The sequence below is a fragment of the Suricata suricatta genome, chromosome 7 (genome assembly GCF_006229205.1).
Source record: "Suricata suricatta isolate VVHF042 chromosome 7, meerkat_22Aug2017_6uvM2_HiC, whole genome shotgun sequence".
In the NCBI taxonomy this organism is placed as follows: domain Eukaryota; kingdom Metazoa; phylum Chordata; class Mammalia; order Carnivora; family Herpestidae; genus Suricata; species Suricata suricatta.
The window spans coordinates 144,837,624-144,865,010 of record NC_043706.1 but is presented as its reverse complement, the minus strand read 5'-3'; the positions used below and the strand labels follow the sequence as shown (position 1 = coordinate 144,865,010).

General features: G+C 56.5%; 1 protein-coding gene and 2 long non-coding RNA genes across 10 annotated transcripts in view; 1 reads left to right on the top strand and 2 right to left on the bottom strand.

The window, feature by feature from the left end:
- The window catches only part of LOC115296253, a 50,656-nt gene extending 44,607 nt beyond the window's left edge, over positions 1-6,049 (bottom strand). Inside the window, exons 1-2 of the long non-coding RNA XR_003910810.1 lie at positions 5,932-6,049; positions 5,332-5,498 (exon numbers count right to left, since the gene is read on the bottom strand). This is a non-coding gene — a long non-coding RNA (uncharacterized LOC115296253). The remainder of the gene's footprint in view (positions 1-5,331; positions 5,499-5,931) is intronic.
- Positions 6,049-10,725, top strand: LOC115296255. Its single transcript, XR_003910812.1, has 3 exons — positions 6,049-6,180; positions 7,033-7,274; positions 9,896-10,725. It is a non-coding gene; the product is annotated as an uncharacterized LOC115296255 (long non-coding RNA).
- The window catches only part of ERMARD (ER membrane associated RNA degradation), a 29,109-nt gene continuing 11,947 nt past the window's right edge, over positions 10,226-27,387 (bottom strand). For 3 of the 8 annotated variants that reach the window (XM_029944717.1, XM_029944714.1, XM_029944715.1), the window contains 9 exons: positions 26,267-26,335; positions 24,704-24,877; positions 21,630-21,713; positions 19,985-20,061; positions 19,366-19,488; positions 18,918-19,136; positions 17,985-18,098; positions 16,369-16,477; positions 15,042-15,729 (listed from right to left, as the gene is read on the bottom strand). In XM_029944717.1, the coding sequence (XP_029800577.1) occupies positions 15,457-15,729; positions 16,369-16,477; positions 17,985-18,098; positions 18,918-19,136; positions 19,366-19,488; positions 19,985-20,061; positions 21,630-21,713; positions 24,704-24,877; positions 26,267-26,335 (1,242 nt within the window). In that variant the 3' untranslated portion in view covers positions 15,042-15,456. Of the gene's footprint in view, positions 10,771-12,595; positions 12,735-15,041; positions 16,478-17,984; positions 18,099-18,917; positions 19,137-19,365; positions 19,489-19,984; positions 20,062-21,629; positions 21,714-24,703; positions 24,878-26,266; positions 26,336-27,387 lie in introns of those variants that run through there. The other 5 variants (XR_003910807.1, XM_029944718.1, XR_003910808.1 and 2 more) reach the window with 5 other exon arrangements.

The following is a 27,387-nucleotide window of genomic DNA, read 5'->3' as shown; positions in this document are numbered from 1 at the left end:
GAAAATCCTAAGAGAAAGGGTTAAGAAAAATATGTAGCCCTACGAGTTCTTAAATCATATATAATAGTCTTAATAATTAAAACATTGCCGTGCGGGCTCATGAACAAAAGTCCAGAACAACATAAAACTATAAAAAGTATAGGTAAACACAAAAATATGAGAGAAAATAGCATACAGTGCCCATGACATTTCAGATTAGTGGTGAAAACATGACTGATAAATGGCATTAAGACAACTAAGTAGCTGTCCAGCAAATAAATAAAAGATAAAAGCCACCCCCATATCTCACATTCCACATCAAAATAAATTCCAAAACGTCAAATAAATGTTAAAAATAAAATCATAAAAGTCATATTAGAGATTATGGGCAAGTTTCTTTATCACTTTGTAGTCAAGGGAAAACTGTTAATTTAAGCTAAAAATCCAAATGCAGTAAAAGAAGGATTTATAAATTCAACCACATAAAACAAAACTTCTGCATGAAAAACTTGCCAGCAGAAGTCAAGATAGACAAAGAAAAAAGAAAAAAATATATATATGTCATCTCCTAACACAACCTATATCGGTAATCTATAAAGAGCTCCTAAAAACCAATATGAGAGACAAAGATTAGCAACCCGAAAGATGAACGGGAAATCACTTTAACTAGACAGTCCAGTGAAAACACAGAAAGATGCTCAGCCTTACGAATAACAGAAAACCTATCCAGTGGGCAAAACACTCAGTTAATGAGGCCGTGGACATAGAGCTGCTTTCATACATTATGAGAGTAAGTTTTATAAACCATATGGACAGTAGTTTGGAGACAGCTGTAAGATTACAAAGGCACATAGCCTTTGAGTAGTTTTTCTAGTAGGAATTGATTCTAATGTTATGTGCAAAATGCCATATATGCAAGGCTTTTAGTCCACAATTATTACAATAAAAGATTTGCAACAACTTAAGTGTATATCAGTAGGAAACATCCACACAATGGAATACTATGCAGGTTTAAAAAATGGAGAGGTCCGAATATGGGAGATCCTCCAATATACACTGTGAAGCAAAGGAGCAAATGCAGTAAGTACGCTCCGGCTAGTGTAAGAAACAGGGACAGTCGAAGTGAGCACACATCTTCACACGTTGTGCATCAGCAAACGAAGTGCACATGTAATCACAACTCATACCCTTAACCTATAAAGAGCACCAGTTCAGGAAATCAATAAAAAAGAATTTTTTAAGTTTTTATTTGTTTATTTTGAGAGAGAGAGCGAGCGAGAGAGAGCGAGCGAGCAAGCTGGGGAGGGACAGAGAGAGGGAGAAAGAAGATCCCCAAGAAGTCTCTGAGCACTCAGTGCAGAGCCCAACGCGAGGCTTGATCTCACAAACGGAGAGATCTGGGCCTGAGCTGAAACTGAGTCAGACGCTTAACCGACTGAGCCACCTGGGTGCCCGGGTTAGGAAGAGTTTTTACACAGAGAAACTGGGCAGAGGGCGCGGGGACGAAAGGCAGACTTTACACTGAATACGTTTTCATGCTTTTTATTTCTAAACCATGCGAATTATTACCCATTCAAAAATTTAAATTCAACAAATACATTTTAGGGGTAAAATTATCTTTTTTATTTAAGGAACACTTTCTTTCATGTTTGAGCTTCCCATAATATACATTACTATTTCCCAGCAGGACAGACTGCCATAGACCTCACAGACCAATTATTTCCGAGTGACAGACAACAAAGGACTTAACTTAAATATTGTGTGGCTCACAGGTTCAGTCCACATTAATAGTCTTTCCTGACAACACGATTCTCTGTTTTCTCTTTTCGTCTCTACTTTACTAACTATGGACTCTGCAGAACCCCTTAGTCGGCGAGCTGCCTGGACTGTTTGTCATATCCTGCAGAACCAGAACAACTCTGTCACCAGTCCCCACGGCGCCACAGGCCGGGCTCCAGGGGGACAGGAGGAACCGGTGTTTCTGGTCACTGGCCTGCAGCCACGTGGTTCTCCGGGCTGTCTGGTCAGAGGGGAGACCCTGGGCATGTGGAAACCCGTGTCGGAGGACATCGACCCTCCGGGCCCGGGAAGAGGTGGGGCTCCGCAGACCTCAGCTGGGGACACCGTCTCTCTCCTGCCACTGTTCCTCTCTGTCCTGTGTCCCCAGAGCACCATTTCACCCCAGACATTCGCAGCCCGCCAGTCCTTTCCTGGAGCCAGTCAGCGGCCAGCCCGGGAATGACGGGAGCCATCAACCAGACCCAGGGGAGTTTGGAAATGTGTGGCCTTCCCATGGAGGCCGAGGCTCCCGATCCTGCCGTGCCGACGAAGCCGCAGCCCAGCGGGCTGTCCAGGCGCGGCCTCTGTGCCCTGGCTTTCAGACCCCTCCATCCTCACGGGACTGCAGGCCTCAGCCCAGGTCAGGGCCCTGCTGACCGCCCAGCCTGCCCACCGGGTCTCTCGGCCGGGGCTCGGCCCCTGGCCCGCTCGGTAGCTCTGTGACCGGGTAGGAACCCATCCACGTGAAGAGTGGCTGCTGCCTCGCTGGGCGGTCTCCAGGTTGATGATGACGAGGATATAAAGGCAGACGACGTCTAGAGGGGTCGGTGTCCCCGTGGTCTCACTCTCTCCATCCTGGGAGGGCCCCGTGGACCTCTGTCCTTTCCGGGGAAGTGAGCTGGCCCCGTCCCCGCCCGCAGGCTCTGCCTCCCGCCAGCTCGCCCTGGGCTGTGGCCCTGCATCCTTGAGGCCCCGACAGGCAGGAGCCCGGATTGGGCGGGCCCCCCTCCTGCCTCCCCAGGCACCTGGAGCACGCAGCCGAGAAACGGGGCCAACCGTGGAGCGGGCCGTGGGGGGAAGACCGCGAGTTCACGGTAACACGGAGCACAGCTATCCTGTCCACGCGGAGTCCTGGAGGCAGAGGCCATGGGAGGGGACCCGCGGGGCCAGGGTATCTGAGGATTGCTCATTAGGCACCGGCAGAAGGCGGGGGGTGCCGTCGGGATCCGTGCCAAGCAGAGCCTGGCACGGGGGCCTCGGCAGCAAGACGTGTACTCAGAACTGCGGGCGGGGGAGGGACGCAGGGGCGCAGCTGGACGTTCCGGCACCATCTGGACGCATCCCCACCATTTGTCTGCTGGCTGGATGTCGCACCTCCCGGTCCCCTGGGGGTGTCTGCGGCCATCACACCTTCTCGCTGTGCCTTCCCGGTCACACAAACACCAGGCAAATGGGCTTCCTGCTGTCATCAGGTGCCTGGCCGTTCCCAGGCCGTTCCCAGGCTGCACCCCATTAGCCAGTAACTGAGGGTCGCCCAGCCTCCCCAGGGGCAGGACAGGAGCCCAGAGCCACCTGCTTCTCCCACCTCTGGGAGGTGCTGGGCCGGGGACTGGTGTGCCCGCCCTGCCCTGCTCACCTCTTCCCCGCTGCAACGCTGCTCCTCCCCAAGAACCTCCATTCGGTCACTGAACCCCTGCCCCTCCTGCTGTGGCCCTGTCCCCCCTCCTGAGCCCTCCCAACCGTAGCCCACCACCCACGCCGCCATCCTGGCACTTCCCCGAGCCCCAGGACGCCCCCAGCTCTCCTGGCCCCAAACCCGCCCCCTCAGCACGGAGCCCCACGGGGCCACACGTGCTCCCTCCGCCAGCCTCCACCACCACCGGGGCTCCCAGGCTGCTCGGCATCATGGCCCAGGTGCCAAAGGCCTCCGTCCGTCACTTCTCTGGGCACCTCTCCTCCCCAGGCGCCCTCCCGCACTCCAGCTCAGTCCTACTACTGTGTTCCGCCTCGGCTGGCTCTCCGGGCTCTCCCCCCGGGTCCCCAGGGTCCCCAGGGACCTGTCCTCTCTCCCTCCTCACACCGCGGACCCCATGTCCGGGCAGACGAGGCCAGACCACGAGACAGACTCGCAGTGTACCCCACGGGCGGAGGAGAGGCGGCCAGGAGGGCCGCGGTGGCCCCGGTCTCGGCCCACACTGCCCGCGGCCGCGGAGGAGGACAGGCACCGCTGACAGCCGCCCTCTGTCCCCACCCCCGCCGCCGGGCCTCTGCCCGCCGCCCTCTGTCCTCCCCTCTGCGTTAGGCCGGGGGTCTCCCCTACCACTCAGGGGTCCTCGGCCACCCCCGCGGAATGTTGCACCCCCAGTGACAGGTTACGTCTGTTTTCACGTCACTCGCATCCGAGCCACAGGAAGCTGAATCGTCAGCGAGGGAAGAAAGAGTCGAGATCCAATCCCACAGGAAACACGCCCCAAGCCTCTCGCGGGAGGGGAGCCCCGATTCCTCAGCCACGCCCTCCGTCTTGGGTGGGGGGGTGCCAGAGGGCGCAGGGACCTTCGGCAACGTGGTGCTGGAGCGCTGGACGGGCGGGGCCCTCCTGCCTGCAGGGACCCCGCGCAGCCCCCCTCCCCTCCCCTCCTCCCCTCCCTCCTCACGTCCCAGCCCCTCCCTCCTCACCCCTCCTGGTCCCCGCGGGCTCTGTTTCTGGGTGACAAGCACCTGCAGTGTCCCCTCGCGGGATGCAGGGCCCTTACACAGGGCACCCGGCGGAGGCGCGTGGCCACCCCTCCCGGGGACGCGCGCACGGCGGGGGCGGGGGGGTGGGGGGCGGCAGGGACAGGACAGGCTGCGCTCCTTCTCCGCCCGCGCCCCCAGCCCCCGCTCCTCGCTCCGCGGTGGTGGCCAGCCTGGAGGGGGCGGCTCTTGGCGTGGCTTCACAAACCGAGTTCAAGACGGCGTTTTGAACCCGACACTGAAGACTCTCGCGTGAAAGCACGTAGATGACGTGCTGGAAGCGGCCGCCGTCACTCGGGGACTCGCATGGACAAACCCGAGCTCTGACTCAGACCCTCCGCGAACACTCTGAAGCCACCGGTGCTGCCCCTTCCCACGGGCGGGCGGGGAGGCAGGCCCGGCTTCTAGAAGGCACTTCGCGGTACCGGAGGGTGGGACCCGGCGTCGGCACTCGCCACGGCCAGCTGTTGGGGGCTCCCCGCAGCGCATGCGCACCTGCCGCCCACCCCCCCCAGACAGCTCAGACCGCCACTGCCCTGCCCTCCGTAGCCGGAGGGGCTACGCTCCCTCCTCACCCCTGGTAAGTGATGAGTCAGTCAGTGAACCCATGGTGAGCCCCGCTCTGACCAGGCGAAGGTCCTGCGGGCCCTGTCCCTCATCCCGGCCCGGTGGCTGGAGAGACAGCTTCCCCCCGTGTGTGAGCAGTGACGGAGGGGACATGTCCCCCGTGTGTGAGCAGTGACAGGGACAGAGGGACACGTCCCCCGTGTGTGAGCAGTGCCGGGGGGACACGTCCCCCCTGTCAACAGTGTCACCTGACCCACAGTCAGAGACGCTCACCTCTGGGGCAGCCGTCACAGGCCACAGCCGGGAGGTCTCACTGCTGTTCCTTTGCTAAACAGCTCCGCCACGTGTGTCCTGGAGGAAATGCAGACGCTGTCACTATGGCGTCCTCGCTGCTCTGGGAAACCCACTCTGCTCCTGGGAGTTGCTTCCCAACCAGATATCTAAAAAGCAGAACAAAAGTCAAAACATGAACAACCGCGTTTACACCAGTTTGACCGACAGCCCCCTTCTGGATGGGATCGTGGGCAGCGGGGGGCCTGCCCTGAGCCTGGAGGTGGGGGAGCACCCTGGGAGCCGTGGGGGGAGGGGACGCCCCTGCCCTGAGCTGGGGGGGATGGGGTAGGGGATGCCCTTGCCCTGAGCAGTGGGGGCATCCCGTGAGCAGGTGCAGGGGAGGACGCCCCTGTGGTAAGCAGGTGGGGGGGACGCCGCTGCCATCAGCCCCAGGGGCACCTGTGGCAAGTGGGGCGAGGGAGCAGACAGGCCTCTCTGTCCACAGGCCGTGAGCTGCTTCAAGTCGCACTCCGAAGGGTGCTCCTTGGACTGACCCCAAGTCACTTGTCACCTCTAACCTGAGGCAGAGGACTCGTTTACCTGACCCAGCAGCTGGGGAGGGTGAGGCACGCCGAGGGCCAAGTCCCCGTGATGGAGCAGAATCCAGCTCTGGGAAGACAGGGACTCGGACCAGCAAGCCAGCCTGTGTGACGTCACCCCTCAGCAAGTCAAAGTGTCTGCCTGGTGCTGGTAAGCCCTTTGTGACTTCGGCTGGGACAAGGCCCACTCGGAGACGGGAGACCCCACCCGGGGCTGAGCCTGCAGGAAGGCAGCGTTGCAGCGGTGCTGGTGAGTGTGTCCCGGTCAGCAGGGAGAGGGCCCCGCCACCCCGCCCAGCACCTGCCCCAAAAGTCCCACACTACACCCTCTGGGAGGCACGCACTGGGTCTCGGGGCGCCCAGGACCTTGTGGGGGACACCCTCAAGGAGGCTGGCTTCTTGCCCAGGCCATCGAGCTGGGTGTCCAGGGCCGGCTGCGCCACTCTTGAGGCCCAGCACAAAGCGAAGACCCAGGTGGGCAGCTGGGAAGCCTTTTCCTTGCCTCCATGGTCTCTGTTGGGGGGGGCCGGGCCCCCAGATCTGTACGTCGGAATCCCCAGCCCTCCCTCAGAGCGTGCCCGGGTGTGGCAGTAGGGCTTTTCACAAGGTGACTGGGTTAAGACGAGGTGAACGGACACCTGCCGCCAGGGGCCCAGGCAAGCGGAGGGCCCCCCTCGTGTGCGAAGGCCTGCACGGCCACCACGCAGCCTCCACACAGGGGAAGACCTTCTCCCCGTGCCGGGACACCAGATCTTGCCCCAGGTCCAGCCGGCCCTGCAGACGCCGGCCGTGCCAGCCTCCAGACCGACCGAGCCGATCTCCAAGTCCACCCAGGGTCCTGCGGGTTCTGTTTCTCTGGGGAACCCTGGCTGACCCCCCTGGGCCGAGGCCTGGGGCTCAGTCACGTCCGCACACCCCCTGTGCCCACGGAGCGAGCCCTGCTTGCAGGGTCTGGGGATGAAGACACAGAGGTCTTGGCAAGGGCGGGGCGGCATCCGCCTCCTGCAGCGGCACGAAGGAAGAAGGCTCTGCTAGCTTCCTTGTTTGTGCCTCTAAGAACACTGTGTTTTTTCTCTTTTCTTTTTTCTTTTTGTATGTGAAGCAAATGCTGGTTCAGACGGAAAGCGTGCCTCCCAGAGCCATCAGCGCCCTCCCCTGTCCAGCCTGTCACATAAAAAACATGCTGGCCTTGATTCTGCGACGCGGGCTGCGTTTCAAGGTCGTCCAGTGTGCGTGGGGGGGGGGGGTGTAACTGTTCACGGCAGTCTCCCACCATCCCCTGCGGTGCAGCGGAGGCAACGGCAGCGTCTCCTCTTCCATCGGGACTCACTCCCTCCTTTCTCGGTAAGTCTAGCTAAAGTTTTGTCAATTTTGTTTATTTTAAAAAAAACAACCTCCAAACCCTAATTTCACTATTTCTACGTCATCTCAGTCCCTCATTTATCTGTTTTATCTGTCCTACGTTCTGCTAAGTTTAGATTTAGTCTGTTCTTTGCTTCCTTGGATGTAAAGAGGGGTTGTTCATAGATCTTGTCTCTCAATGTAGGATTTATCGCTAGAAACTCCCCTTTGGAGCCACTTTTGCCGCCTTTTGCAAGTTTGGGGATGATGTGTTTCCATTTTAGTTTTGAGACCATTTTTTTATTCCCTTTTTGATGTCTTCTTTATTGATTCTTCAGGAGTGTATCAATTTCCACAGATTGAGTTTTCCAGTTTTCCTCCTGTTATTGATTTCTAGTCCCACACCATTCTGAGTGGAAAAGGTACTTGGCGTGATCTCACTCCTGTTAGATGCGTGGAGACGTGCTCTGGGCCCCACACGCCCTGCTGTTGCTGGAGGGCACGTTCCCTGTGAGCTCCATCTGGTCCGTTACCAAGTCTGCTGTTTCCTAATTGACTTTGGACAATGTGCCTGTTGTTGAAGTGGGGACTGAAGTCTCCTGACACCGCTGATTTGCTGTTCCTCCTTTCGTTCTCAACATTCGCTTTATGTGTTGAGATGCTCCGGTGTTGGGCACATGTATTCACATTTATTAAACCCTCTTGATGAATCGACCCCTTTACCACTGTTTGATGTGTCCCTTATGACAGTTTTAGGTGAATGTCTACCTTGTCCGGTAGGAGCACAGCCACCCTGCTCTGCTTTGGTTCCGTGTGCAGGAAAACCTGACTCTGTTCCCTCACTTTCCGCCCGTGCGTGTCCTCACAGCTGACGCGAGCCGAGTGTGTCCTCACAACTGATGTGAGTCTCTTGTAGGCAACATGTTGTATCGTGGTGTCTGCTTTTTTTTTTTTTTTTGAAATCCGTTCATGGTGATGGTGGAGGGCACTTAAGGGGAAGAGCACTGGGTGTTGTATGGAAAACAATTTGTCAATAAAATATTATGGAAAAAAAATTTAAAAAAATTATAATAAAAAAAAAAGAAATCCGTTCAGCTATTCTGTGTCTTTTGACTAGAAAATTTGATCCACTTACATTTAAAGTAACTAATGGTAGGTAAGGACTCACTATTGCCATTTTGTTCACTGTTTCCTCATGATTCTGCAGTACTTTTATTCCTTTCTTCCGTTCTCACGGTCTTTCTTTGTGACTTGTTGATTTGTGTGTGCGTGCACGCGTGCAGTGGCCTAATTTGATCTTTTCTCTGTAACTTGTGTGGGTCTATTAGAGAGGACTCTGTGGAAACCGTGAGACTTATGGCAAGTGGCCGATAGTGACAACAGTCATTTATGCTGGGAACACCTCAGTCACTCACTCACACACAGTCCTACACTTTTATCCCCAGTGCATGCTACCAGTGTCACATGTTGCATCTGGTAAATCATGTGTCCATTAACAAAGTATTGTAGCTATAGTTATTTTTATTATTTTGTCTTTTAACTTTTATACCAGAGCCAAGTGATTCATATCCCACTGTTACCTATTAGAGGAATCTGAATTTGCTACATTTACCATTATTAGCAAGTTTTATAAGTTGTAGTTTTACCAGTTTCCAGATGAACTCCCTTCAGCATTTCTTATGAGGCAGAGCTAGTGATAATGAACCTCCAGCTTTCATCTGTCTGGGTGGATCTTTGTTTCTTCTTCGCTTCCAAGCAGAGCATTCCTGGTTCTCAGTTTTCACCTCCAGCCCTGTGGGACACGGACCTCCTTCAGAAGCTGCAGTTGGTTCTGCAGATGGTGGCCTGTAGCAGGTGTGCAGACCAGTGTGGTTCCCACGTGGCCCCTGGGCAGGCAGGACCGGCCCAGATGGCAGCTGAGAGGGCCTGGAGCCAGGTCGCAGGGCTAATCCAGGTCCATGGCCAGGACAGGGGTCCGTGGGTTCACCTATAGGGGCACAGACAGGTATGCTTCCTGTTGGGCCCCTGGGCAGGTAGGACAAGCCCCAGACCACAGGTGAGAGGGGCTTCAAGCTCCGCAGTTGGATGGAGGTCAGTGAGCCTGCCTCCAGGGGCACAGAGGAGCAGTGGCGTGCCTACCTCGTGCCCACACTGAGCCTCGTTGAACCCCCACGCACCATGGGCCCACTGGCATCATAGACACTGCTGCAGACAAGGCAGCGAGGAATGGCAAACAGGTACCTCCTAGTTCACAAGAACCCACGGTCCCACCACACTTCATTTACAAAATTCAAGTTCAGAGATAAAACTAGGAAGTGTCAGAAGATGACACCAAAGAGGAGCCAGCCCAGAAGCTACAGTCCTCTTGAGCACAGGGTCCCAGGTAACTATGCAGTCTCTCTGCCAAGAGGCCAGCTCTGTGTGTCCTTTGTCACACAGCCTCATCGGAGGTCACCTGAAGGAACTAAGGACACAGCTTCCCAGGGCTCCCGTCTCCCCACCAGGGGCGGCCTGAGACCTCAGGTCCTCACCCCGACAGCCTTCCTCACACAAGCCTCTAGGCGAGATCGGCTACACTCTCGTAGACCTCTGGGTTCTCACGCTCTCCATTCTGTCCCACACAGGCTTTCTGGTCCCTCCGCGTGTCGGTTCAGAGCATGTGCCCAGGGGTCTCAGGTGGAACTGGTTTTCCAACTATTTCCTTTACCTCCTTGCCCAGAAGTGGATATCCCAAGGAAACGTCCTTGACTAACAGAAGATCTCTGTGAGAGCCGGTGAGGGACACAGGACTCTGTGGAACATTAGGAGGGACGAGACGAAGTTGTTCCCCACCTTCCGTGATGCCGACTCTCGTCCTCACTTGTGGAAACGACCACGCACGAGGACGTGACCCGGGAGGCACGCTCCCACACACTGAGGACGCGGAGCCTCGGACACCAGGAAAGGAGCCCAGGTGCTGTGCACAGAGGTGTTTATTTAGAGGAATAATGTGACTGACTGGCGGCCGGGGAACACAGCTCTCTGGCCCAGAGGACGGACGGGGGCGGCGAGCACAGCTAGGGCTCGAGCAAGCGGCCCGTGACGAGGACCCGTGCGGGCAGCACGGAGGTGGCAGGATGCTGGGAACTGTGAGGCGCGTGCAGGCGTCTGCCCTGACGCTCCTGGACCGGCAGGGGGTCCTGGAGTTACCCTTCATCGAGAGGAGCGCACTCAGGGAGGACTCAGGGAGGAGGAGGCCACGCGGAGGGCGGCCGCGAGGAGCTGGCACTAAGCTGTCCAGGAGGCCGGCTGAGTCTTAAGGTCCGAGCTTGAAATAGTTGGGAATCGCAGGCATAAAAGTGGGGAAAATAATCTGTGATTTAGAACAAAATCCGATTGCACCTTTTTGTGCCTCCTAAGTGCTGGGTCATTCATCGCTGGGTAGAGAACTCTTGGGTTTGGGAAAGCAATTTGGCTGGACATCTTGTTTGAGAAAAGCAAGACTTCCCCCTGGAATAACCTAATGGGAAGTAAGAACAGGGAAAAATTACTTGGTAAAGTAACATGAAAGAGACTGAGTCCCTTTGGACAGCCTCGATAGAGGAGGTGAGAAGCCAAACAAGTAGGAGAAAACGGGGGTCTAAGGAGCACGAGGGAAACGCTGAGTCGGGGCCCCCGGGACGGACACAGCCGGCGAGGAACCGTGAGGACGGGCGGTGGCGGATCCGGAGGACGGACCCTGCAGGGGAGGTGGCTCCTTCTCAGCGCAGCGCTCACCCGTGTGACCACGGGGGCTTCGGCACAAGGTGGCCCCACAGCCAGCCTTGTGCTGGGACCACTGGTGGGGACGGGGCGTGGGGGCGGGGGGCCGGCCCAGGGCAGCCCCTCCAGGCCACCTTGGCCTGGCGTCAGCATCTTTCTTCCACACTATTTCCCGTCCCGTGAATCTGCTGAAATCCTCGGTTTGCTGGAACCAACCCACATGCCACGCCCAGGGAGCGCCCACGTCGCCCGAGCGAACGTCAGCATCTAGTGCAACAGCGCTCACTGCACCTGCTCTCGCTGCTGCCAGTCCAGCCCCTTCTGTCCCCGACTCGCCCAGGGAGGAACGGGCTCATGTCCAGCCTTCAGGGCTGCTAGCAGCACAGAGCAGGGACCGGGTCCGCGTTCATGCAAACCTGAACCAGCTGGTTGTGAACGATGCTTCTGACTGCAAACCAACAAATCGCCATTGTGGTATTAGTTTTGTGAGCTCGGACATGGTTAGTGGGACGCACGGCTCTGCCTTGGGTGTGCTGACGACAGTCAAGTTTCTGTGCCTGCAGGACAACGGCCATGCGCTTGGCCAAGCCCACAGTGCAGGGCGGAGGCTGATGCCCAGGTGCTTGCTCTGCTGCTAAGAAACTGGCCTCCTCCTGCTGCTTTCCAGAAACACCCAGGAACGTGTCCTGCAGGTGGTCTGCCCGCCTGACCCCTGAGCAGTGGACAGGGCCAGGGTCTAGGCACCATTCCGGCAGGAAGAGAGGTCCTGTGGGCATCCAGGACACTTCCGGTTGCGGGGGGCGCCCCGACACGTCTGCAGAGCACAAGGCTGGGGTCACTGGAGGAGCTGCAGTGGGTGCACAGGGTGGGCTCTGGCAGCCTCCAACCCCGAGTCCCAGAGAGCCCCTGGCCGCAGGGCTGTCCTCCAGTGCCTGAGGCTGGCCGCTCCTGAGGCTGCTGCCAGGAGCCCTCATGGACCGTCACCTCTGCCTCTTTCTGCTCCCACACAGCTAAGTGCGTCGACCCTCAGAAAAGTACAAAGTTCCACCCAAGAAAATAACTGTCGGATTTTCCAGCCTGGGTCAGCAGAGCGCTGGGGAGCACACGAGAGGATCGGGACCCCCCCGGTGCTGGACGGCAGAAGGGCCCGGGCTCTAGACCTCACGCTCATGGAGCCGCGCCCAGCACGCGGGCCTGGGCCCGCCCCCCGGAACACGTCAGAGGACGCGTCTGTTTGAGTTCCGTGGTCGGGGAGCAGCTCCGCTACCAAGGGCATCTGTATGAAGTGTCCGGGCCCCGAGAAGACGCACCGAGCCGGTTCACAGGCCCAGACCCTCTCTCCCAGGGCATAGCTGGGGCCCCTGGCCCCAAGGCCTAGTGCAGGGGAAAGGACAAACCTACGGCCGAGGGCTGTCGCACGTTTAATCAGATCGTAAGCTCGGCTGCAGACGCTGCCCCAGACGTGGCTCCTTCAGATCAGAGCCGCCCCCAGCCTCAGCCTGCAGCCCACAGGGGGCCTTCCCTGTCCGCCTGCCACCAGGCCCACTGCGGTCTGCGTTCACCCACGGGGCAGGGCAGCTCACCTCCACGGGCCTGCGTGCGGGCCGGCCACCTCTCCTGTTCTTCAGTCCGTGCTGGAGGCCACAGCTACCTCGTGGGCCGGTGGGCCGGTCCACCTGTGGGCGGCGTGTGCGGATAGGAACCGAGAAATGCCCCAGCTGTCTGAATGGAACACATGAAATCAAAGGGTGGGACACGGCATGATGAGAATGCAGGGAACCACGGTCTTGCAGGTTCCAGGAACCCAGGGGTCAAGGAATGTTCCAGGACACCCTGCAAGAAGAGCTGTTTCTGTCTTAGGCCCACTGCCACTAGGAAAGAGGCAGGTTACCAGGGAGCTGCTTCTGGGCTTCGGAAGCAACCGTTACGACATTAAATGAAACACCAAACTGCCAGCCTTGCAGGAGGTCAGGGTCCGGAACTGCCCAGCAGTGGGTGTGCAAGCTGCTGCCACCTGACCAGGATGCCGACAGGGACCTGCAGTGGCCCAGGCCGTGGAGATGACAGTGCAGACAGACACCCGCAGCAGGCGGGGCCGTGGAGGTGACAGTGTGGACGGACACCCGCAGTGGGCCGGGCCGTGGTGTGGACAGTGTGGACAGGGACCCACAGCGGGCCGGGCCATGGAGGTGACAGTATGGACAGACACCCGCAGCGGGCGGGGCCGTGGAGGTGACAGTGTGGACGGACACCCGCAGTGGGCCGGGCCGTGGTGTGGACAGTGTGGACAGGGACCCACAGCAGGCCGGGCCATGGAGGTGACAGTATGGACAGACACCCGCAGCGGGCCGGGCTGTGGAGATGACAGTGTGGACAGACACCTGCAGCAGGCCAGGCCGTGGAACTGAGAGTGTGGACGGGGACCCGCAGCGGGCCAGGCCGTGGAGGTGACAGTGTGGATGGGGACCCGCAGCGGGCCAGGCCGTGGAGGTGACAGTGTAGATGGACACCCGCAGCAGGCCGGGCCGTGGAGCTAACAGTGTGGACAGGGACCCGCAGCAGGCCGGGCCGTGGAGCTGACAGTGTGGATGGGGACCCGCAGCAGGCCGGGCCGTGGAGTTGACAGTATGAACGGCGACCCACAGCGGGCTGGGCCGTGGAGCTGACAGTGTGGACGGACACCCGCAGCAGGCCGGGCCGTGGAGGTGACAGTGCGGACTGACACCCACAGTGGCCGCAGCAATTATCCTGCAGGCACCGCTCCTCTGGAGCCTGGGACAGCTCCAGCCCACACTCGCCGTGGCCCCGGTAAGAGCGCTACCTGACCCTCAGACTCATTAGGCCAGGCAGCTGCTGGGGTGCTTCGCCACTAGACTGCAGACACACACACACACACACACACACACACACACACACGGGCTCGAACAAGTCCCTGTGGCACCGAGCCCGCATCGGGTCCCCAGTCTCCCAGGGTTTCCAATGACCAGCTGCCCGATGTGAGAAAGTCCTTGCTAAACAAGAACACGGATACTATCTAGTTGTCGCGTCACAGCCTCTCAAGGGGGACCTACAGGAGGACGGCCCGGGGTCCAGCAGTGAAGGGCCATCCTAGGGGACCAGGTATCTGCAGAATAATTACCAGGGTTCTGTCCCGGAACGCCAGGGGCCCGTGCCAGGGCAGGCACCACACACTGCTGTCCACGTCGCCAGGACAGAGCGGCGGCCAGGAGGACGGAGCGACAGGAAAGCAGGCCCACGGGACAGGCTGTCAGCGAAGGAGTACGACCAGAGACGAGGCCTGGGGAAGAGGGGGCGGCCAGGCCTCCTGGAAGGAGCGTGTGCAGAGGTCGTGTCCCGCGTGGGTGCTCACACTGGCGTCAGGGCCACCGCAGACGAGACTGCTCCCCGTCAACGGCTCGGAAAGCCGTCCTAGCTGCAGCGCTTCTAACAGCACTGCCTCCGAGGGGCCCGGCCAGGAGCCGTGGGCCGCACCGGCCTCGGCAGCCAGCAGGAGAGCGCGGGGGGAGGGGGACGGGTCCGTGCAGGCTGGCCGCGGGCCCCCCAGACGAGCCTCGAGCCCCGAGCTGCCACCCCGCATACGGCACGTCCTCACTGCCAGAGCACACGGGCAGCGGACGCACGGGGGATGGCAACAGTTCCTGTCGTCATAACTTGGGACCCTGCTGGTTTGAAGGTTCCTACGAGAAGCTTCTGCGAAGGGACACAAGTGCCCCACCAGCCTGCGGGCTGAGAGGCCACTGGCTACTCTGGACGCCTCATGCGATGAACAAAAAGACAAAGCAGGGTTGGCCGTGAAGGTGTGAGTGACTGCTCCCCACTTGCTTGGGGACAGCCTGCAGCCAGACGGGGGCAGGGCACAGTGCGTCTGGAACTTAGGGGATCCCCACGCCCCAGGATCAGAGCCAGGGGAAACTAGTCGGCAAAACCAGGAAGACTGGAGAGAAACCTGAGGGAAAGCAGCCTGGGTCACCCCGCAGGGGAGTGGCTGAGGGCAGAGGAACATGAAGGTGCAGGAGAAAAGAGGACTTTTAATACCAACCTCTGCAGCTCACCGGGTGCACAGGCACCCCACCTGCTTCGTCAGGGGTTTGGTACATACATCAGTTCGTATTTCCCCTTTTCCTTTCCAGCTCCAGCACCAGCAGGGCTAAGAGTGGTCAATCCTATACATCCTCGCTCAGAGTCTGGCCAAGGCAGCCACGGCCACACTGCCACAGAACAAGTCCTAGGAGCAGACACCGACTCGTGCGACTCGGGGTCTGCGCTTGCACACAGCAAGGCTGCATCACAGCGGCAGAAGCTCGGTGCTCAGTCTTCACCCAGGAGTTTAGTTTAAGAAAGGTAGGGCAAGGGTACCGAGTTGGCAAAGGGATGGACGGAATGTGCTGGAATGTCTGTCATCCCACAGCACCGTCCCTTCCCTTCAGGGTCTCCTCGGCACTGCTCTCAGACAGCAAAGCAGCCAGAAGCACACGTACTGCATGTCCTTCCTTGGAGGGCTGTGGGTTAGACCCTGCTGGCTGGTCTGGAAGGCAGGGAGGAGTCCGTGGTCCACCGTGCGTGGCCTAGCGCGCACGCAGACCTGGGGTCCGGGACAGCCTCGCGGGGGCCCCGACAGCTGCCGGCTCTGCAGCTGCCACGGAGACAGACGGCGGGTCTCCCAGATGATCAGACGACTGCGGCAGCACAGGGAGCCCTGGAGAAGCGGCACAGACGTGGCTCTCTGAGCTGCACTGGGGCGGCTGCACCCTGTCCCTCCCCACTCCTGCCCCGGGGTCCCCTCACCCAGACACACGCCCGTGGGACCCGGATCGTCCAACCTCACTCCCGGGTCCAGGGACGAGGCCGGACTGGCCCAGGCTCACTCTCTGTGCCCCAGTGGTTGCTCGGACTGGACCCCTGCAGCCTGGCCAGTGGTACAGGAGGCAGGATCCTGGCCACGGTGGCAGTTCTCAAGGGTCCTCTGGGTGACATGTGGGTGAAAAGCTCCCCCGCCCCTGGACACGGTGTCATGCTGGGGGCACCACACGGCTGTGGCCACTTGGTTCCAGGAGGGGACCCAGCCTGGGGTTCACACCGATCAGGAACAGCAAGTCCGAGAGCCGCAGAGAAAGGGCACTTGGTCCCTGGCCAAAGAGACCTGGGAAGCCACCCTACCTTTGGATTTTTAAATTTCCACGCAGGTAAATAAAGCCTGTGTGGACTGGGTTTCTGGATGGAACTAAAAGCATCTTGACCTTCAGGTGCTCTCCACACTCCAGAACTCCTTTCTGGATTTTGTGGATTTCCTGGCCGAATGTATTAACATCTGTTTCTTTGCACTGAACGTCCGAACCTTCACCAGAGCCGTCCGTGTCAGAGTGATCGCTTCACTCCACTTGTTCCTCTGTTGGCTGGTGTAGACCACCAGGTTCTCTGTGTACTGCAGGATCGACTTTAAGAACCTGTGTTAACAAAAAGAAATTACTTTATTGATGCTACCAAAAAACAGTCCCAAGATTTAAATGCACTCTCCTTTTGGAATTCAAACTATTGCCCTTAGTTTCTGTCCCCAAATCCGAGAGAAAGCGCCAGTCAGAGGGAGATGCTGGGAAGCCCGGACTGGAGACCCCCGCCGCCTGCTCTCGCTCTCCGGTCAGATGAGGTGGCTTAGGAGACAGACCTGGGCTCCAGAAAGGGTGTTAGAGACCACGGGGATTACACGCCACGGGATGCACACGCACGGGACGGGCTGCTCTCCATCCCGGCCCCTGTGCGCCCGGCGCCTGCCCTCCTCGATGCCCCTGCAAGCCTGCAGCCGCCGCCTCGCGGGCACCTTCCGCTCCGGCAGCGCTGCTCACAGGAGTTTACCGAACCGACCACGTCCTTCCTCTCCGACTGGAGGGAGCCGGTCACGCTTGTATCTTCCAAGTTCTCTCCAGTCGGCCAAGTGGTCTAAAATGTTCTCCATAGTCTAATTCCGAGTATTTTCAAAGTTAAAAAAATAATATGATAAAAATCCCCAGATCCTTGGTCTAGAGAGCTGTTCTCAGCTGGGGAGGAGGTGTATCTGACAATGCCCCAGGGCGCTGCTCCCGCCCGCCCTGCGTGCCCACACAGCCACTGCCGAGGACCCCCCGGTGCGGAGCGGAGCCTCAGCAGGGCTGAGCTGGGGCGGCACCTGAAGCCACCGGCCATTAACCTTCTGCAGCTCTGCTGCCCTTGTTCCCACGCAGGCTCCACACTTCTTTAAGGAAACGTCGGTCACGTTTCCATGTGCATTTTATCTTTTTATTTTAAGTTTATTTATTTTGAGAGAGACAGAGAGACAACATAAGCCGAGGAGAGGCAGAGAGAGAGAACTGAGGATCTGAAGCAGGCACAGACCGCATTCTGTCAGCACACAGCCCAACAGGGGGCTCGAACTCACAAACCGTGAGATCATGGCCTGAGCCAAGGTCAGATGCTCAGCCGACTGAGCCACCAGACGCCCCTCATGTTCATTTATTTTATTTTTTTAATGTTTTTTTAATGTCTTTATTTTATTTTGAGAGGCAGAACAGATAGCGAGCCAGGAAGGGGCAGGGTGGGGGAGACACAGAATCTGAAGTAACTCCAGGCTCCGAGCTGTCAGCACAGAGCCTGACATGGGGCTTGAACCCAGACTGAGATCATGGCCTGAGCCGAAGTTGGATGCTTAACCGACTGAGCCACCGAGGCGCCCCCTCATGTTCATTTAAATGTGAGGTACATGGTGTCACTGCACAGAGTGAGGAGTTCTGAAAGCACTCACAAGCACGTCACATAGTGTTCTGAAATGAGCCTACACAGTGTTAGTTTAAAAGGTTCACATACTTGTACCACAATTCAGAGAAAAACAGTGAAAAGCCAACCAAGACTGTGGGGTTTTAAAAACAATATGTAAAAATTTGCAAAACATAGTTTCATTTCTTGTAGGTAGGACATACTTACTTTAGATACTGCTGATATTCATAAGTAGTTTTTCCACGAACCACATGAATGTTGACCAATTCCAGTGCAATCAGCAATAAAATCAGGTAAAGCACAGGAGACAGAAGCTTAATACTAAAAACAGGAGATGAACAGTTAAAATTTGACAAACACAAGTACTTTCACTTTCATTAATGAAAACATTTTTTCAATAATTTTTTCAAGGGAACTGAAATTCAAACTTCTGAAGAGAAGGCTGCCTCTGTGGAGGTTTCCTGATGCACCCCTCCCCTCCCCTCCCCTCCCCACTTGCCCTTCGCCACCTGCCAGCCCCGCCCCCTCTCAGGAGTGCCCCTCCTGGTGGCCAGGAACCGGCCGCGCTGGCGGGCCCCACACCCTGTGCGGCTCTGGGTCTCTGTGCCTCCGGCCAGCATCTTTCCTATGCTCCATGTTTGGCAGAGGACGCTCATCAGAAGTACACATATGGCTTTTACGTGGAAACATGCTCAGTGTCTCCAGGACTCAAAGATACCAGAATCAAAGGAAGGTACGATCTCGCCCGTGAAACGGAAGAGAATTTTTTCAAATACACCGTTTGGGGAAGGATGTGACGTGACAGTCATTTTGCAGACTGCTGGTGAAAGTGTCACTGGGTGCTACCTTTCAGAAGCAGCCAAGGGACACTGTTAAAAGCCCTACAGATACAAATACCACTCAACCCCAAATGCTAGAAGTTTGTCCAAAATTGTAATTTCTTAAGGATGCAGCACATCCTGAAACGCACACGGGACCAAATCAAAAGGCAGGTATGCCCAGGTTAACCTGCTGTTAATATTTAAAATCTAAATATCCCTTTGGGCTGGTAACACCGTACTCTCCTTTGCCAACACTGCAACCGTATTGAAAATACCACGTGCCCGAGCTCCCCTGAGAGCAGGCCCCGGAGCCGCGCACCTGCTCAGCATGCGCAGGTACGTCTGCCTCTGGCGGGAGCGCAGCCTCCGTTCCGCCCACTGCCGCCGTCGCAGCTCGGCCGAGGCGGCCACCTGGCCGGACACGCGGGCGCAGTGCGCGCTGATGCTTCGGAGCACGGCGAGCACCTCCAGCACGGCTCTGGGACAGAACAGCGTCGGGACCGGGATGCCGCAGAGTTCACGGATCACCTGGGGCCACCTGGGGATCAGAGCGCGAGTTCTCACAGGGCGTGTTCGCCGGCCAGGCTCCCCGGGAGGTGGGCTTCCAGGGGCATGGCGACCCCGCGCTGGGCTGTGGGGGACAGAGGGCGCGCAAGCGCTCTCCCGGAGGCGCCCCCACGTGGGGTCTAATGCCGCCACGCACTCGCCAAGTCGGACACATGGACAACGGCAGAGTCTGTGCCCGTGATCCAACCCCAGACACTCACCTCTCCACGGGAAGGCTGCCCACGTCACCGGCAGCACGGAGACCCTCAGGCAGGTGGTGACACAGCTCAGACATGATTTCTGTAACCACAGAGTTGCAGGCATCCACCTCGGAGTGACCTGCTCTGAAAGACAAAACATTTAAAGACACACGATGATCAAAGGCCAATCAGTGCCTCTGCACAGTTGTTTTAATGGTTCACTGAGCAAAGCACTTCACCTGCAAGTTAGTTTTCCCAAACAGATACAAAACTTTTAATCGCCCACTACGTATGGAGAATGGACGCCATCCCCGCCCGGCCCTCGGCCCGGCCCCCATGCGGAGACCACAGCTCACAATGCCCTGCCCCTCACTCGGTCACCGGCTCCTCGCACCCCTCCCCCACCTGTCCTCATCACCACCCCTGCCCCCCCACACTCAGTGGTCCCACCCCCACCCCCCCCGCCCGGCCGGCACACCTCCCGAGGCTGGCGGCTGCTGGGGCCCCAGGATGGAACTCACCTGTCCTCATCACCTCCCCTGCACCCCCACACTCAGTGGTCCCCCCTCCCCCTGCCCCCCGCCTGGCCGGCACACCTCCCGAGGCTGGCGGTCAGGTCACTGGGGCCCCAGGAGCTCACCTGGCAGCCTCCTCAGCTTCTTCTGGCAAAGACAGGAGGGGCCAAAGGCCGATGCTCTTCTCACAGCTCAGCACCTGCTGGGAAAAGACTCTGTTGCTTTTAAAGATTTTACAGAACAATCTGGAAAACATGTTCATAAACTGTTACAGAGATTGCAACCTACAGTGTTCTAGAAGAGCATACTGGTAGAATTGTTCCAGGTCTACAGTATTTTGAAAGCAGGTTCCAGGGCCTGGACACTCCATGTAACCCGGTGAGGGAAATTAACAGGGGACAACCAGGTTGTTAACCTCTGGACTCGTAAAACTCACCCCAAACTCCTTCTGATGCCCCTCCTTTGAGAGCTGAGGTCTGCGTTTCCCCACCCTCCCCCGCCGAGTGGGGCCCACCTGGGTGAGCGGCCTCCAGCCAGACAGCGGGGGTGGGGACAGGGGACCCGGGAAGGCAGGTCGCAGAGGACTGCGCCTCTCCTGGGGGAGCCAGTGACCGGGAAGGCCTGCACCAACTTCTCGTCTCCCCCTACAGGGCACCCAGCCAGCAGCGCCCAGATTCCTGATGCATGCAAGTGTGAGCAAACTGCACATCGTTGCTGACCCCCCCGAAGGCGGGTCATTTATGCAGCAGTAACAAGAGAGCAATGGCCTCAGAAAGAGCAGGACACAAGACGCTACATGACAGACAGACAAATAACGGACAGCAGGAGGAGAGCCTGCAGGAAAGGGTGACAATCCGAAAAGCCCAGCATGGGGCCCAGAGGGGCCGTGGAAGCAGCAGCCAAGGAGCAAGAGGGCCCTGCGGGGCCAGAGAGGGAGCCACGGAGGGCCCGGGCACAGCCTGCCGTCATGGAGCTCCTGCTCCCCCGGGCCTGCCTCCCTCCGTCTCTACATGTGGCAGTCCTGCAGGCAGGCTCCGGGGTCCTCCCTTCCGGGGACTCTTCTCTCGGGACGCTCGGGGTCACGATATGCGGCGCAGGTGTATCAGCCCGAGGTCTTGCCCGACAGAGGTTCTCGGGCTGAATTCTCCCAAAGAGCAGCGGCACCTCTCGAGTTGACTGCCGACAACCCCTACGTGACACTACTGTCCTGACACGTCATAAACTGGCCTCTGTCATCTCAAACAGTCCCTTCTAGCTGCCCCTGCAAATCTCCCTCTAAACCCCTATGTGTGGATATATAGCTTCCCTTTAAAGGGCAATCTCTGAGATGAAGTTCTAAGTTAGCAACTATCACGATTATTATATTCTTGGGGGTGACCCCGTTTTTGCCCCCTTGCACCACATTCACGTCTTGCTACGTGTAGAATAAAGTGGCTCAGGTAACTTCCACACTGGAACTTTCTGGGAGGAATACTCAAAAGTTTGTGGTTTGCCTGTTTTAAATCAGGGGAGAGCAAAAGCTGGTCTTATGTGATTCGAGGAACGTGGCCATTGTCCACCGCCGTTAACGGCAGTGACGATGACGACGGCCCACCGGGGCCCCACGACGGTCCACCCGTCACGCATCAAGCGCTGAAACACCCGAAGAAACACACACTCCCGTGACCTAACTGCCGGATGTGGAGTGGGAGGTTCAGAGGACAAGCGCGTGGCCCAGCCGGCCAGGACCGCCGTGCACCTGCCCCTCCCGGAGGCCTGTGTGTGACTCACCTGTTTTTTCAGCTGAGACACGGGGTGGAAGCGGGCGCTGTAGCCTTGTGCGGGACGGACCAGCGACTGCACCACCGCCCTTTCCTGGCCCCGAGAAAACAGACAGCGGTTAGGATGCCGTCCGGCCAGGCCGGCACTTTTCTTACGCTGAATGCTAACTCACGGGAGCCCCAACTTCCCATTATCTTCCTTCACAGAATCCCTCTCAGCTGTAACAGAGCAAACCTCTTCGTTAAAATACGTTCGAGACAGTAGTCAAATCATAACCAATATAGTTTTTTACATGAAGCCAAGTAACTGATAAATAAGAAAGGCCGTGTCTGCTCTTTGTCCACGATCAACACCAGAAATATAAAAACGAAAGAAAAAGATTCGAAACCAACAAATGGGAATGTAAGAACTCCTCATAAGAAACCGGAATGTGAATCTAAATATTAAAAATCAGTACAAACAGTTATGTCACTATGAAAACTTAAGTGTTAAACACATAAATATTGAAAAGAAGAGAAAAAATAACATTATTTAGAGCAGACACAACTGTGTAACCGGACACGCCACTCCGGCGAGAAACACACGAGCCACTGAGCGGACAGCTGACCGGTGCTCCACGAGCCGCCCCACGGCCAGAGCCGCCCGAGCTCGCAACGGCACAAGGCAGGTCTCCGAGTCGCCAGACAGGAGTTACGGGGAGAAGAAACCCGCTGAGCCTTCCATTCCCTCGGAGACCCGGGTCTACAGCAGCCAACGTGGTTCTGGCCACGCGCACACGCGGGAAGATCGGGGGAACCACAGAGGCCCTGGGGTACGGCAATCACCAGAGCACACGGCTTCTGCTTGGAGACGGAGGGCGACAGGAGGGCGGTGGAGATGAGGAGGGGCATGTGGAGGGTCACTCTGGAGGCCACGACAAGAGGTAAAAGGGGCCATCAAGGGGAGGGCACTTCAAGGGAGGGGGTAGTTTGGGGGAGGGGGCAGTTCAGGGAGGGGGGCAGGTTGGCCCAGCAGGTGCTCACGGTGTGGGGAGAGACGCGTCGGGGACACACACTAAGGTGGAGGACAGAACACAGCGTGCGGTCACACAAAGACTGGACTCTGGCCTGGGGGTGGCATCAGCCCTCGGGGGAGGCTCGGGGAGGGGAGGCTCGGGGAGGGGAGGCTGAGCGCGTGGAGACACCACGTTTGGGAATCATGTTCACTATTGTAAAAAGCATCAAGTATCCTGAAGTGAATCCAGCAGCTCATTCCTGTTTGTGGCCTGATTAGTGTCAGGCTCGGTGCTCACTGTGTAACTGGATGAGCCTGGCTGCAAGGGCAGCAGGGCGGGGCCAGGGGGCCCTAAAGGTAGGACGTACAGGACGCTAACCCCGAGATCCTCAGCTCCATCACGGAGGTCAGGGCAGATGCACCCCGAGCACCCAACACTGAGGCCACTGCACACAGAATGCCATCCCCTAAAGGCTGGTGGGCCAACTTGCAAGTGACTTGTCAAAGGAAAAGGCCAAGAAAACACAACAAAAACAAGTAAATCTAGATTCTGTAACTCGCTTCCAGATGAAATAAGTTCCACCTGGATCAGAAGACCTACATGGGGGGAAAAAGCTACAGAGGTTTTAGGGAAATGCATAAATATGGTCATAATTTTGGAAAGCAAAGGATTTTTTAAGAGTAATTCCAAATGCAGAAGCCAAAATGAAAAACAGCCTCAACATGGAAGACAGGCAGCAACGTGCACCCTGGAGAAGGCGCACACGGCTAGTAAACCCGTGGGAAAAAGAGGATGCATGAAATGGGACATGAAACAAGAGTTCACAGAAGAACTACAAACTTCCACCACGAGAAGAAATGGCAGAGTCACCCAGAAAACACATGACGATAAACACAAAGTCTTTTCAGAACTTTATTACACAAAGTCACCTACACAGGTGCCCAAATGCGCGGCTCCCTTCAGACACTGTAATCAGGAGGGCTCCACACGAGGGAGGACTAGAACGGCGGCGAAGAACAGCTCACGTAACAAGGGCACACTGACGAAAACGGGATGGGGTCAAGCAGCAGACGGAAACACGGCCGCACAGCGAATGGGATCACCACAGAGCAGGGCGCGTCTGCACGGCGACCCACGCTGCCGCGCTCACGGGGACACGCGGACGCGGACCCAGACGGCGCGCAGGGGCGGTCCCCTCCGGAGGGCCTGCTCCGCGCCTCCACTTCTCAGTCTTCCCGTCTTTGTGTAACTCTTACACAACTTCTACAGTAACTGTTAGGTGTATGATGTGACCAAGGATTAAAACATCAGTAACCCAAATTATTTGTTTTAAAATAAGGATCAAGTTTATGGACACAGGCAAATGCCCTGCCCCATCGACGTGAGGCAGCCCATAGGTGCTCGTTCCTTGGTTCCTAGTGTCTGCCAAGGGTGTGCGTTTACTTTTCCCGTACATCCACTGCAGTAACAGCTCTGCGAGTCGGATCCAGTGACTCACCCCTACGTGTAACACCCAGTGCTCGTCCCAACAAGTGCCCTCCTAACGCCTCGGGCCCATGGAGCCCCTCCCCCCAACCCCTCCAGCAGCTCTCAGTTTGTTCTCTGTAGTTCAGAGTCTCTTGTGATTGCCTTCCAGTTTTTACATTATTTTTGCTTCCCTTCCCTTATGTTCATGGTTTGTATCTTAAATTCTACATGAGTAAAGTCACGTGGTATCTGTCTTTCTCTGACTTATTTTGCTTAGCATAACACATTCTCGTTTCATCCACATTGTTGCAAATGGCAGTATTTCATTCTTTCTGATTGCCTAGGAATACTCCATTGTATACATATATAGCACATCTTCTTTATCCACTGAAAATGTGTTCTTAAGAAATGGTTAAATCATTTCAGATTACACGATGCTGTTTACTTGTTACAGCAGGTGTGCACGTGTGTGTAATCAGTCACACGCATTGCTCTGCCGGAGGCGAGCTGTAACTGAGACACGTTTAAACAAACGACAGTTAAGGCTGCACGATGCGGGAAAACAAATGACCCTCTTCACCGCCGAGCAGCCGTGGCGCTACGGCGTCCCCCTGTCCGTTACCTTGAGCACTGACAACAGGTCTTCATCGATGAATCGGAGTAAAAGCACAGTGGAAAACGCGAGCAACTGGTTCGCTGCTTCTTTCGGAAATTCGGGGAAGTTAATTTCCCCGTGGCTCAAATGGTCTCTTACGCGAGGACCCTCCTGATGGTTCAGGAAATCCCAAAGGAACTCCTGTCAGAAACGAACAGAAAAGATCTCGTTAGCTTTCTCAGCCGAGGGAAGGAAAGTGCCGAGGCCCAGGACGGACGACGCAGACTTGTCCGTGGGGCAGCACGCTCCCTCACCGACCGGAGAAAACCTCGCTCCCAGACCAGGCCTCAGGGCACCCGCGGCCTCTGCGGCCCACGGCCGGCTCCGGCGCTGTCGGACGCCCTGCGTCTCCCTCACAGCCTCCTGGAGCCAAGAGGCTGAGGCGGCCATGTCTGGAAGCTAACTGCCCTTCCAGAGCTTTCCCCCGTGCACACAGCCCTCGCCTCTCCCAGCGCCCTCGCTCACGTCACGGCCTCCTCTGGGAAGCCGGACGAAGTCCGCTTCTTTCTCTAAACTTTTTTTATTTTACATTTATTTATTTTTGAGAGACAGAGAGTGAGCAGGGGAGGAGCAGAGGGAGGAAGAGACACAGAATCTGAAGCAGCTCCAGGCTCTGAGCTAACAGTCTGCACAGAGTCCGACGCAGGGCTCCAACCCACAAACCGTGAGATCATGACCTGAGCCGAACAGACGCTCAACCGACTGAGCCCCCCAGGCGCCCCTTGCCGCTTTTTTCTCAACAGCACGGAGGGAACAGAAAGACAGAACTGCTGACCCAGGCAGACTGCCAGGAGACAGAAGAGTCACGGAGTTCAGGATGGAAACAAACAGCAGGTAAAAAACAGAAATGACGTCCCAAGAGCACACAGAATCTCGCTAAGATCCCGCAGGGACAAGAATCCAGGCTGCGAGACCTCAGCTAAAGGAATAAATAGGGGCCGCCCAGGGGGCTCAGGCAGGGAAGCGTCCGGCTTCGATTCAGGTCATGACCTCACGGCGTGTGGGTCTGAGCCCCGCGCTGGGCTCTGTGCTGGCAGCAGAGCAGATCCACTGTCTCTCCCACTCCCTGCCGCTCCCCTGCTTGCTCTCTCTCTCAAAAATTAAATAAACATCTTTTAAGTTGAAAAAAAGGAATAAAAAGTCCGACTTACAGTCCAAAGTAGCTACTATAGTGTCTTCATAAAAGTAAAAAAAAAAAAAATTGATAAACAGGAAATGGCTCTACGTAGCTCCCCGTGCTCTCCCAACCCTCACACTCATGAGTCACACTTCGCCACTGCCCTTGTTCACACGCAGCGCATACCAAACAGCAGACCCAGAAGCAGTTTGGGGCCCGGGCCTCACATAACCAGCAGGGAGCTAGGCCCCCGGGCTGCAGTCGCAGCCAGCACGGGACCGTGGCACCTGTCAAGGCCACAGCGTGGAGTGGTTCTGAAGCACCAGGGGGAGCACGTCACAAGCTGCTGTGGAGAAGTGCAGATCACACCCGTAATACAAGAATGTTAGGTTGGAAAAGGCCTAGCATTTTACCATTGTGGGCTCTCCAAGGAAAACGGGGAGCTGATTGAGTCTGCCATCATCCAAGTGCTCTGCCAATATCTAAAACGTCAAAAATACACACAAGGATTAATTAGTGTACACACACACACACACACAGAACCTGAGCATCAAAGGAGGCGTATCTGTGGTATGACATGCTACGTAAGCACAAAGCAAAATAAGTACAACAAGAACGGTCTTGAAAACGCAGCAGCCACCGTTCAAGAAAGCTTTTCTGAACCGGCATGACTTCAGGAATATACACGAACGTGTGCCTCTTCTTAACCATGTGCACACATGCATGTTTATGTGTATTCATCTGCATATTTGTACGTGTGTGATAATGTATATATATGCAGATGCATGCATTCATGCGTATACGTGTGCATCTGTGTATTAGATGTGTATTTGTATGTGTAGGCACATGTGAGTGCATACATGTGCGGAGATGTCCTTGCACGTGTGTGTATACATGTATATGTATGTGCATATACGAGCACGTGTTTGTACTTGTCTGTATGTTAATATGCACTTACGTATGCATGTACACGCACGTGTATTTGTGGGTCTGTATGTATAAAAGTGTACGTGTGTGTGCATGCTTGTGTGCGTGTATGTATACTTGACGTGTATGCTCACGTACATGCATATGCTTACGTGTGCGCACATGCGGATGTGGATGTGACGGAGGCATCCATCGGAGTTACCTCAAAGGCCACTCTGTAACTCACCACAGACCCTGGAACGCGACCACCCAGTCCAGTCCCACAGACCTAACCCTGTGCGGGTATTACTACACCATCTGTTTTAAGCCTGACGGTATCAAATCTATCATCTATTTAAATCATAGCCAATTATCTACCTAGTGGGACACAGTTTGCAGGTAAACGGGCACACGGCTTAGTCCCACCCACCCATTCACCACGGAATCTACAAGTTATCTCAAAGGGGAGGTGCGCTCTCCCCAGAGACCCTCCGGTGTTTCCTCCCGTAGGCGAACTCTGAAGCACACTTCAAGCTAGATAAGAAGCATTATCGAGAATTACACACACAAAACCTTCCATGCTATAAAGTGATAAAAGGTATTTTCAATGGCAATTTTTACTATTCCA